Source organism: Ananas comosus, linkage group 5 (genome assembly GCF_001540865.1).
Source record: "Ananas comosus cultivar F153 linkage group 5, ASM154086v1, whole genome shotgun sequence".
NCBI lineage: Eukaryota > Viridiplantae > Streptophyta > Magnoliopsida > Poales > Bromeliaceae > Ananas > Ananas comosus.
The window spans coordinates 22,618-35,901 of NC_033625.1; the positions used below are offsets into that span (position 1 = coordinate 22,618).

General features: G+C 35.5%; 1 protein-coding gene across 2 annotated transcripts; it reads right to left on the bottom strand.

Moving 5' to 3' along the window:
- Positions 1,510–10,183, bottom strand: LOC109710387. Of its 2 annotated transcripts, none has more exons than XM_020232913.1 (8): positions 9,926–10,183; positions 9,346–9,392; positions 8,332–8,504; positions 7,312–7,510; positions 5,970–6,272; positions 5,216–5,293; positions 3,313–3,798; positions 1,510–2,224 (listed from the first exon to the last, which is right to left on the bottom strand). In XM_020232913.1, exons 1-8 carry the CDS (start codon positions 10,026–10,028, stop codon positions 1,730–1,732), a joined length of 1,884 nt encoding a protein of 627 aa, XP_020088502.1. In that variant the 5' UTR covers positions 10,029–10,183; the 3' UTR covers positions 1,510–1,729. The 2 variants fall into 2 exon arrangements, with proteins under 2 accessions (XP_020088502.1, XP_020088501.1); XM_020232912.1 differs by having other exon boundaries at positions 8,332–8,510.

Sequence of the window (13,284 nt, forward strand, 5' to 3'; positions counted from 1 at the left end):
GAGCTAGTTATTAACCATGCACCAACCAGATTACAGAGTGCAGATGCACCGTAAAACAGAAAAACGCCCTTTTTCCATAAATATACTAGCGCCTGCCTACGTGGAAATTTCGCAGAGCACAAGCCAGAAATTTATGCATTGACAACTGCATTGTACTGTACCGGCTTAATTGTGCGACATCTAATGGTTTGGAACGCTTGAAAATTTAGTTTTTAACTCAGCACTTGGTTCTCGTTCAATAAGTGTATGAAAACTATCATTTAAATGTATAAATGTAAACCAATCTAATTAAGCCCCACCCTAAATGCAGAGTGAGGACTAGCTTACTAAGTAAATAGTTTAACTATTTATCCATCCAACCATGTGGAAGTCTCAGTTTATGACACAGCCGTAAGGACCCTGCTCCTATCAACGGTTTCAAGTATGATTCTAGATGTGTAAGGCATAGTCAAACTAGTGAGTGATACTAGAAGATTAGGAAACAACCCATACAACGGAGAGCAACAAGAACATCTACAAACCAAGTCGGATCATCAATGCATGCATAACAAGAGTCTGGCAATTGTAAACTCAATCCTTGTTTTATTTTAACCATTAATTATTATCATTTTATTTACCAAGAAAAATTTAAAGTCATTAGATTTAACAGTTTGCTATTAAATTTGATACAACTTTTAATTTATTTGGTTAAATTATTAGAATTAAAAATTGAGGAACCGTCTAAAAACAATAATAATAATTTGAGTAGTCCGTTTCAAAAGGCCAGTTATTGCTTACTCCTCTATCAACCCTTCATCTCATTTTGTATTTTTATTTTTAATATAATTTCTCAAACGCAGATGCATAGGTGCGAGCAATAACATAAAAGGCCTTGAATCCCTCCTTAAAATACTGTCGCCAGTGCAGTGGTAGGATGAAAAAAGCAAAGCTAAATAACCGAGGATCCTCCTCATCTTTATTAATGTTTCCACACGGCAGCTATCCCATTAATACGCATTTGGCCGAGTCCCTCCCCTCTGTACGGGTGAGGCCGTTTACAAATTAAGGCAGCTTACGGTTCACCACAGCCACAAAAATTTAACCGATTATAATGACGAAAAGAAAGATTGTGTGGACGTTTTCTACTTTTTCTAAAAAATATATGTTTTATCTTTTGAAAATTGGAAAAACTTCCAATTTTGCTTTTCAAGGGAACTGATTTTTTCGAGAACTGGTTTACAGTAGAAACGAAAATGGAGAAAAATATGTTGCACACCAATTACCCACTAACAGAAAGAGAACTGGTAGATTCTCCTGTAAATTTGGGCTACAGCGTGTTTTGTTATTAGGGATCGTGCTTGATGCGGGAGATTTGAAGGTGCAAAAGGATGCACCAGACTGCATTGTTTTGTAAGATCTTGTTAAGGCTGCCATTCATCAAGATTTCATTTGCAGAATATCCTAAGTGAACCCTGACGACCATTGATATAACAGCTGCACTTTAAGCATTCTCCTTCCACATGCCAGGAATCCCGCCATCAGCAAAAAATCTTTCATTAGAATATTCTTAACAGATCCACTGCACAGCATCTTTCTATGCAGTTTAGTTTGCACCAACATTGGAATTTACATGCCAACCAAGATTACAAAGGGGATACAGCTAACAGGCAAAAGAAGAGACACTAAGACCGTTAAGAGGAATCACCTGATTTAACAATGTAGACCTTTCAGAAGAAATAGCTACATACTATCAAAAGCAAATAGCAATTTTTCCAACTAAACTGAAAGATAAACGCATTTCATCAGATCCAAATTTGAAGATTGGGGTGGCAGTATCAGCTATCGTCGCATCGCGAACAGTGCCAAAAGAGAAAACAAGGCTACCACCAAATGCAGATGCGGATGCAGATGAGCCAAACGTGAAAGTTGGGATATCTCCTTCGCTGTTGCTACGCATTCTACCAAGTGATGCTTGTGAAGTCCAGGTAGGTGTTGGTGGCGGCTCCATCAGCGCATCTGAATAAGCCAAAGGAACAGGAAATGTAAAGCTGAAGCCGCTCTCGCTGTTATTGCTCCCACTCCCTGAGGGCTTGCTACTTGTATTCATCAGGGAAGACACCTCTGACTTTGGAGCAGAAAGAGGCAGAGAATTAGAGGATATCTGAAATGCCCGTGAAGCAGCATCACCGTTGTTTAACTCTACCTTTCCTTTCTTACCGACAAAACTGGCCGCTGGTGTACAAACCTATAAAATGATACAGGAGGAAAATAAAAAAATGTTGTCACAAAGTGCATTATCTAACATTGATGCCGTTATGTATCTGTCAGCCTCCGCCGGAAATTTGAAGCACTTTGTCCGATTGACACTTAAAAAGGGTTTGAACATAATGAAGTAACCACAAATATAATTAGATGCAGACATGCAGCAATTCAGTACAAATTCTAAGCTAATTTTGAAGGAAGCTTGGTTTTAAGTTTCAACCAATAGGACAAGCAGACAACCACTTCAGAAAGAAGATCAACTATAAGAACTAGATTCCTCTTCAGGTATGAGCATTGAAGAGCTAATGATAATCAGCAAGAATCTGTAAATCAGAATTAACTAAAACATGACGTTAAAAGCAGAGCATCAGAACTCCTGAAAACAAAAGCAAATGAAAGTGATAGTCAGAGAAACATCCATCAGGCATGTGCTGATATATAACAGTCAAGGCTACAACCGCAATTCTTCCTCCAGCTGTAAACCCCAGATAGAAAGTTCGGAGACATACTAACTAAAAAACAGTCTATGCATGAATCATGCTTAAGTTCATTTTCATTTCCGGGTCAGTAAAGATATAACATCCAGGATTGCGAGGAGTCTAAAATTGTCCTAGGGAATGCCACCATGCTACATGGGTTACCACCATGCTACATGGGTTAAGCAACAATTTGATGAATCATTTCAAACAATGTTGACTTTTACCGATAAGTTTGTGCAGAAAATGTCAAGATAAAAAGTGTACCGAAAGCTTAGCAACTCTGGCAGATGTAAAACATGGAAACCTTTCAGGCACCAACCCACAGTCCAAATATTGCTTTCATCTAAGATTGTCAGAGCTGGTTGAAAATAAAACTGCATGCCCACACGGATATTTTTGCCCGTGAATGGAAATTGCAGCGTTATGCAACCCAGCATCAGACATTTAAGATTCATAATGAGGCAAACAAGAAATAAATTAATTAATATCCACTTTTGATAATTCTCTTTCATGATAATAAGCCAGATGAGTTCAGAGTAGTGCTAGGCCTGAAATTAAAAAAAAAACATAATATTCACAAGGGAAACAATACCTTCTTTGCATCTGTACTCTCCTGGCAACCAGTATCCTTGAGCTTGCCATGCAAGCTGCTCAGGTTGTGGTCACCAGAAGCTCTAAAAGCAGGTCCTTTGTCCTGGCTATCCATACCTTGAGTGAGAGGAGGAGCTACCATCCTTGCAACATCCTGCCTTAACTGCAGTGACTTTTCCATAGGGGAAGAACCAGGTCTTTCAAGGTGCTCGAGTATTTTTCGAGCCATTTCACTTGACTGCGGATGTATACATCCAACAGCGCATCTGGATACTTCCTCTTCAGCTTCAGAAAATCCAGGCTTCAACAAGATACTTTCTGATGCACCTTTTCCAAAGACACCCTGAAATGCGGATGGCAGTCCCTTGAAACAGGAGGAACCAGCAATGTCAAAAGAATCAGCTCCTATGGCAGCCGCTGTTTCTGAGTTCTTTTGACGGATTTGACGGACAGAATCAAAAGGTGTGCACTCATCCTCCAATTTTCTCTTCATTTGAGCGGGAAACAACAATCACAGAGTTAATTATGCAGGGAAATAAAATGAAAAGTTAACAATTATTCCAAAGATAGGGGGCAATAGTAGAAGATAATAGAGGGAGGGAGAAAATAGACTTCCTTTCACTTAAATATCAACACAGTTAAGAAATGACGTTAACTAAATATGCAGTTACATTCAACTCATCCAAATGTCGACAGGACTATACAGCAAAATTCAGGAGAAGATGATAGCACGTTGAAAAGGTCAAAATAGAATAGAATGACTGCAATTACTGAAGTAAGCCACCTTCTAGGGCTGCAGCAGTTTGATTCATTGTGGTGTAGACATCATGTAATTTTATCATGGAAGCAGCCTGATGCATGCCCACTTAATACAAACTATAAGTCCAAATCAAACACCAGAATTGACATAATTAGCTAAGCCCGGACAGTTTAGTTCAACATTTAAGTTGCATCAAAGCTTTTTTTGCATACTTGGATGAAAAATGCTACATTTGATCCCGATCATAAAATCCAGGTCTGGAATTGCAAGGTTTTGCTTTCAAGTAACAATTCCCAATATGTTCTCTATAGGTTAAGGAAGAAAAAGAAAGAAAAATGGTGCAAAGAAGAAATCAGTAGATGAGAACGTAACTTCACAATAAGCAATTTGTCATGTAACTTCAATTTGTTAGTCTTAGGTATAGCTTCTTATGAGTTAATGCTCATATTATTACTCAGATGCCAAGTGGACGCTTAGGGTAATTTAAACATCTAAAGAGAAAGGTCTGTAGATTGCCAGCATTCCCGCTATAGTATCTAGATTCAGGACACTAGATGTACATCTCGGTAATACTACAAGGGACCACAATGGGAGCCAGTAACTAGATACAAGTCGTACGCATTTGCCATTCCCCCACGCCACAGCCACAGGCGATGTTGTTCATGAATGGTCCAAGGGATCAAAAGATTTTGGATCCGAAATGGAACACACTGATACAGAATAAGGCAACATGAAAATACAGAAAGTTTTATAAAGTACAAACCTCTAAGACTCAAGAGTAAGATATAATCACAAGTAGACACTTCTCTCCGCCATTCTATCATCACAAGTAGACACTTCTCTCCCCCATTCTTTCTCACTACACACGTAAATGTGCCAGTATGTACATATCATATATGCACTACTGTGGGTGTAAAATTTTATACCCAACTAACCTAACAAATATATATCCAACTAGCTGGGAAAGATAAAGCGATTGATGTATCATGCATGCAGATTGGTAGGAGATAGTAGAACTACAAAATCATCCTTTGCACACAGGTATTGGAGAATTATGCATATTACTTGATACACTGCCATTTAGGACAGCAGTTCCATGGGTTCTACATCTACAGCTTCTGCTGAAACAAGTACCAATTAGTACCTTATTACCACCTGAAAGAGATGATTGTGGTTTCTGTCCATCCAAAGAGACATTATGGCCATCACCAATGCCTCTAAACTGCAGGAAGGAAAAGAAGCTTACTAGTTAAATATTATCCTCTCAAGAAAAAATAGAATGTTAAGAGTATGAAAAGTAGATGTCATGGTACCCCTCCCCTCCAGGGCAAACACACACAAACTTAGTAGTTAAATATTGTCCTCTCAATGAAAGAACAGAACGCTATGCATTTGAAAACTAGATGTCAATGGTACCCTGCCCCTCCAGGGCCAACATGCATGTGCAAATCCATGAAAATAGAATGCTGTCAGTATGAAGAATAGATATCAGTGGAACCCCTCCTCTCCAGGGCCAACACACATAAGTGCACGCACGCACGCATACACAAATCCACAAAAATAGAATGCTATGAGTATGAAAAGTAGATGTCAATGGTACCCCTCCCCTCACACAAATCCATGAAAATAGAATGCTATGAGTATGAAAAATAGATGTAATTGTGCTCCTCCCCTCCAGGGTGTGCGCGCGCACACGCGCCTTATGAACATGAAAAAAAGATGTCAACGGTACCCCTCCACTCCATGACGCACACGTGCACGTGCGCGCGTGCACACGCACACACACACAAATCCACGAAACAAATAAACATTGGCATGAGTTCTCGAAAAAATTGCACTATATACACATGACTTCACATGAAAAGAGATACCATAAAGAGAAGATGTAACAAATAAACCTTGGAAGGAGTTCTTGAAAAAATTGCACTGGAGTAAGGAGTCTGGGAAGAAGGTTGGAGCCTAATATTTCGTCTATTAATTTGAGGCGTAAAATAGCTATAGTTTCTCGGAACGACTGCACCTGGCCAGCATATTGGCGACTTCATTGCTGATAAGAATAATTTTGATGGAGAACTAGAACTGTCAAGTGGGTTTTCCAAAACTTCAGACTCTTGACATTGAAAATTATGAACAGATGCTGAAGTTAGAGATCTCATATAAGCTTTTGCAATTTCAACAGGTGAAGACCCAGCATCATGTGCCTACAAAGTGCAAACAAATCAGCAAGACATCAGATCATATCACTAAGCTATGAAGCACAGATACTTCAATTTATATCCCGTTCGCGTATGGATACATGTCTGGTACAAGATTGGGGTATCTGAATTTTTTTTTTAAATGAAAAATAAAGTTACGGCTGAAATACAAGGAAACGGGAGGACACGACTTGGGATGGGAAGATACAAGTAGGTTCTCTTTGGGCCTAAAAGGATCAAAACTGAAAATTTTTCAAGAAAGTAGGGAACATTCCGATCTCTCTTCAATTTGTCATTTCACTATCTTTTTGCTCGTAGATGATGGAACTCTCTCTCCCTCCCTCCCTCCCTCCCTCCCTTCTCACTCCCCCCCTTCCTCCTTCTCTCTCTCTCTCTCTCTCTTCTCTCTCTCTCTCCACCCACATACTTTTTTTAATCTAATTGGGCAACCTAGTAGCAACCAGTAAGGGCCACTGAGAATGACTTGTTTCCTATTTGTATTATAGTGTCAGCATGTTTACCTACGTTAAGGTTTTATATGATAGAACGTAATGCTATTTAGAAATAGACATACATGATTGAACGAATAATTATCAAGTTTGTGCATATAGCATCTATTGTTATCATTTGGTGAAGTTGGGGGATAGTTATATTGCAGTTAATACGTAATAGTCTCTAAATTATTATTTCATATGATCAATCATCTTTTTGATGAACAAAGCTAGACCAATTGTATGGGTTAGTATATTATTATCTTAATATAATTCAAGTATCTTGGTTATCCTCAATATATCATCACATGCTGTCAACATACAATTAAATATATTTAAAGAATATTTTATTCAAGTATCCAACGCATATCGTATCCTAGAGTTTTTATAAATCGCCAAATCAATGTATCCCAATCTCATATCCGTGTCTGTACAACATAATCGCTAAGTATCACTCAGGAAAGGACAAGTTTTTAAGAGGAAGCACTCAAATGAATTTTCAATCATGCAAGAATTCAGTAGGGGGAGAGGAAAAAAAAAGAAAGAATCCTTACATTTGAGTTTGCAATTCCACAACTCTTCCAAGTTTTTTGACGGTCCAAAGGGACAGGATAATTGGCATGTCCGCCAGCATCTTTTGGGAAAGGCGTACCTTCTTTAGATTTTGCAAAAAATCTTGCACTGGGTTTGCTCTGATAAAAAAGATCAGGAGTCCTTGACCGTATAAGCTCTATTAGATGCTCTGTTTCATCTCTGCAAGTTCACAAAAAGATTAGAAAGTTGTTGACAATCCTAACATCAGCACCACAAATGAAGAATAAACTAGGCTGATCATCCTAGCAAGAAAATAATAGTCTGTAACTGAACAGACAGACCACACCAAGATGAAATAATAGGCTAGCAATTGTGCCAACATAAAACAACCATTAGCTAACATGAGCATCACATTAGTTCGGATTTTGGAGAGGAACAACAATTAAGACGAGGACCCATAAATACATCTTTTCTTTTCTTTGTTTTGCTCTTCTTTCTGTCCGCACATTAAATTGTGCAACGAGAAGAGTGCTTGAGGATAAGTAAAAATCTAAATATACTTGGGCAGTACAATAGTGAGATCCTATATATGAGACTCATCAGAGGAAAATGAAGGAAACCAATATCGATCTCATGCGGCTTCTTCAATCAAGCTTAGTCTGACTAAATCAATAATTTGGTAGGACATTTTTCCTAATTAAGGGGCATCAAATAACTGCATACAGTCACTTCATTTGGACGACAACACAGCAGCAGAGTTATAAATTCTAGCAGATACAAAATTACAGTTGGGTAATGAGGTCATGGCAAGTAAGCCATACAGTCATATCATGACTTTAGCAATATAGTCTGAAGCTCTGAATTTCACTGACTATCAAGCAACAAAACCAAGCGAAGTATCATTTTTCTTCATTAGGTGTCAATAAGCAGTTCGAACTTAAAATCAATCGCTGTGGAGTCAAACTTCCAGTAATTCAGAGAAGAACCTTAACAAGAGTGCAGAGAAGAGAGAAGAATCACAAGTGAAAAGACCAACTTGCCTCGAAAACCATTTCTTTTTCAAATGCTGCTCAATTTCAGCAAGCCCACTCCCTTCATATTTAGCATCTGCATCCTTCGCATGGCTTTCCATGAGTGATTGAACTGTGCAGCCAGCAGACGATGGATCTCCTTCAGAAGATACACCCAGTTTCTTTGACTCCAATAATTGATTCTGTAGCTTCATTGCAGATGTTTAAAAAAAAAAAAGAAGAAAAAAGTTAAATGTCTTGAGTTTTCTTTGGAGGAAATTAACTATAAACAGTGCTAAACTTTCTTGTAGTATCTAACATAACATGAACAAAATAATAATTGTTGTAAAAGAGAATACATTATGGGGGAAAAAATCAAAGCAACAATTCAAGCATAAGAACTTCATGGACTGTGAATTTCTTAATAGCAGATAATGAAATGACAACTGTGTAGCATAATGTGACCCTGAAGATGACAACTATGTATCATATTGTGACCATTATATTATGATAGATTGTGCAAGAATTTAAATTGTACGCTGAAATTTGGTACGGCTGATCCATGCTTTAAAAGAAAAAAGATGAAACACAAATATTATGTTAGTCTGCTCCTATCCCCTTGTTTGTTCTTCTAGAACTTCTGTTGTTAATACTCAAATGCAAAAAAGCCGCCAAGGAAAATGTGTAATCTGAGTACAAGAAACAAATATTCAACTCGATGTTGCAAATTGGAAGCAAAGAACTGAGGAAGCAAAAGTTAAGCATAATCTAGCAAATATTCCGTGGCAGGCAATAAATAAAAAGTGATATAGAAATTAAGAAAAATCAAATTGGCTTAAACAGAACAGTGCTCTAGATGAATGAGAACAATGGTAAGGGCAAAGACTATGGCAAAGTATGGTTTAGGCTCTAGAAAACTACAAACATAAGTAGCTAAAGCATTACACAATCAAATGTGGACTTTGAAAATGTAAGAGAGAGAAATCGACATGGGGACAAACAGGATATGCAAAAGATAGGCGTAGAAAAATATAGAAGGCTTACTTCAGAGTTGACTGCAGAAACGTCACGGCGGTACTCTTGCTCTGTTCCTGTTGCACATGATGAAATACCGAGACAATTGGTAAGTATAACTGGATAAGAAAGTTCGTAGCTAAATTCTTTCCCTTTCTAGTGTCAAAGGATTGTTTTGAATTCTGGTGCGATCTGTGTATTCACGGCTGGAGGACTGGTGCTGTATATGAAAAAAGGAAAGGAAAGGAAAGTTGATCGAGATAAGCATAATAGAGGTGCCTACAGTAAGTCGGATAAAAAGAACATTGCATGGAAAGAAAGTGTGCTCGAAAAGAAGTGGCAATTTGCTTGCAGAGTAAAATTGCAGCCACACGAAATAATCAGGTTTTGACTAGCGTGCAAGGTGAGCACAGCAAAAGGAAGTGAAAAAACAGTGAACCGCCGAAGGAGAAACAGAAGACGGCACTAAAAAGGGGTTTCCCGTTTCCTTCCGAGATTGCCCGTTCGGATCAGATTGTGACCATTTTTATATATGTTAGCCTTGCTAGAAAACCTAGCTCCGTGGTAGTTGTGGGAAAACGAGGAAGGGAGGAAGCAAGCAGGAGCTTACCGGCAAGTAGTGAGGATGGGGCTTCGTCGTCAGAGGGCCTCTGAAGAGGAGATGGGCGACGGTCGTGGTCGTCGGAGGGGAAGAGAGACGGTGGAAGTCGCATCTCCCGACTTATCGAATGCCTCGCTGGGATGCTTCCGCCTTCTTCGCCCTACTTTCTTCCTCCTCCTTTTCTCTCCTCCGTTCCGGCCCGCCCTGCCCGCTCGCCTTCTCTGCTGTATCTCTGCTGTATTCCTATCTACGTACAATTTTAATACCCCGTTATTACGGCCGCATCCAACCAAACTGCCACTTAGATGGAAGAATTTTTTTGTTTTAAAAAAAAAAAACACAGAAAAAACATATATTTAGGATAAAATTCTGTAAAAAATAAGTGCATTATACATTTTACTATTTTGCTAAAAAAATATTTATATTTTTAAAATCTAATTTCCATTTCAAAGGGCCAAATGATAGTAAGTCATATGATTAGCCAGAAGATTGAGCCTGTTTGGCCTAGCTTTTAAAAAAGTGATTTCTGAAAAAGTGATTTTTGTTTGGAGAAGTGATTTTGCTTAAAAGCTATAGAGCGTTTGGCGGAGTTTAGATAAAAGTGATTTTTTCTGAAATGATTTTAAAAAGCTGTTTGGCAAATTAAAAATTTTGAAAAGTGGTTTGAAAAGCAATTTAATTTTAAAAATATATTTAAATTTTAAACTTTAAAATTTAAATTTTAAATTTTAAATTTTAAATAATTATAAAATATAAAATATAAAATTTAAAATTTGAATATTTAAAATATAAAATTTAAAATTTGAATATTTAAAATTTAAAATTTAAAATTTTAAATTTTAAATTATAAAATTTTAAATTTATAATTTGAAGATTAAAATTTATAAATTTTTAATTTTAAAATTTGAAATTTATAATTTGAAGATTAAAATTTAAAATTTATAATTTATAATTTAAAATTTTTAAATTTTTACATTTAAATTTTAAAATCTAAATTGTCAAATTTGAAATTTAAAATTTGAAATTTGAAATTTAAAATTTGAAATTTAAAATTTAAAATTTGAAATNNNAAAATTAAAATTTAAAATTTAAAATTAAAATTAAATTTAAATATTAAAACTAAAATAAAAATAAAATTTTGAAGTTTAAATCCAAAATCAGAATCAGTTTTCAAGAAGCAGCTTTTTTCTGCTTCTGATTCTGAGGCCTTCAAAATCAGTTTTCTGATTCTAAAAAGCAGAATCAGATTTTAAAAGTGAGTTGCCAAACGCTCTATTAAGCCGAAAATCACTTTTCAGCCCAAAAGCGCTTTTTAAAAGCTAGGCCAAACACCCCCTGAATCGCAGATTGAGTCTGCTCCAGCCACAGTTTCTATTCAACTACATGTTTGATGGTGCTGATCGTTATCAATCAACATGTCAAAGATTGCATCAATCATACTTTCATCGAAATATCTGAATAGAGTCGTTTTTTAAAAGAGGTGGGATAGAACATCGATAGACAATAGATCAAGAAGCAAAAGCTACTCAGTTGCTTGCAAAATCAAAAAGAGCAGAAAAAAGAGAGAGGAGGAACAGTAAATTTTTATAAAATATAAATATAATTAAAATTTTGTAAATTATATTCGCCGTAAAGTGCTGTACATCGCTAGTCTTAACTATTTCTAAAATGCTTAAACATTCATTTGGCACGTTAGATTTTAAGTATGATGTTGGTTTTTTTTTCAAAAAATTCCGTTATATAGTATTTTAAATTGCAAGAAAATTGATGCGAGATGGTATTGTGTCGTACGGATAGATCGGTTGCTTGATAGAAACGGTACAAGGCTACCAGCCCTATACTAGATGTTCACTCATTTTTATNTCTCTCTCTCTCTATATATATATATATATATATATATATATATATCACAGGTGAATTCATCATTAGCTTTTGAACTCTTAATATAGTACCAATTTAGTTCTTATTTTTTTACAAATTGTGTATGAGCTACTCCAAACTTTTCAAACTATTTTTTATCGTTCACTCTTGTCTTCCTCCTTTAGAGGAGAACTATTTCTTTTAACTGATTCCATATTCATATTATAATATTATATACTACTATAAAATAAAATCATCAACCATTAACCATTTATTAATGCCTTTACTTTTGAGTCCAACACTTCACCTTACAATAAAAAAATGAAATTCCCACTCTGCCAAAAGCAGATTGACATACAATATATCGGTTTTCGGTGAGCAAACAATAATATGGTTTTATTGAAATGATGAGTACAAGAGGAACTAATATAATAATACAATATTAAAAAATATTATTTGTGAATCTTAAAAAAAAAAAAGTATAGATCCTACACATTCCATTATAGGATTTACAAAAAATACAAAAAAAAAGTAAAAATAAAAAAAAATTGATGTAACGAATAAAAAATTAATGATTTTGAATATAGTGATTTTGAATATAGTGAGTGTAAAATATATACCCAACTTCGAAATCTATCTGTGGTATTATTCATATAAAAGAGCTGAACTAACTAGCGATTAAATTAAGATACTATGCCCTATTTAATTTTAATTTGGAGTATCATTATTTATAATTCAAATATTAATAATTTAAAATTTTAGGTATAGGAGAATTTGGGAGCACTTTTCTCAAAAGTAGGCCGGTCAAATTTAAATTTATAGATATAGACTTGTAAAAAATTTATATATAAAAACAAATCTAAAGTAGCCATACGTGCGTCTTGCCACCATGTCTAAAAAAATTAGTAAATTTTATGTGGTATTCTAAGTATGATAAATAATTCGGCATTTTTATGTTATAACAGTAAAATAATTTACTAACTAGTATAATATAGAAGATAAAAACTTATTTACTGTTTTTTACAACCCAGTTAATAATTTATTGAATTATTTAACTCTAAAAAATTTGGAGCTTAATTCCAAAATATATATACATATATATATATATAGAGAGAGAGAGAGAGAGAGAGAGAGAGAGAGAGTAAGGCTATTATGCTTCTGGAAGTACGGAGCCTTCGGTGCTTCCAGGTCGTTTTTCATGTTGCGACTTTCGAATCGTCGATCGGCTCCGTTAAACTTGATTTAGAGTATTTGATGTATCTAAAAAATAAATTATGTGATTTTTCGATATTATTTGCCTAGTAAACGAAGGGACTCAAAATCAACGGCTGAAAATAAAAATTTTACAAAACGCGATAATATAACATTGAAATTTTAGATTAAAGATATTGATCTTATTTTATATAGTATAAAGAATTTTCAATTAAAATTTCACGTGATTTGGATGTTTTTACACCGTTAAACTTCCAAACGGCCTACTACGGTCTTTAAAATTATTGATTTTGAGC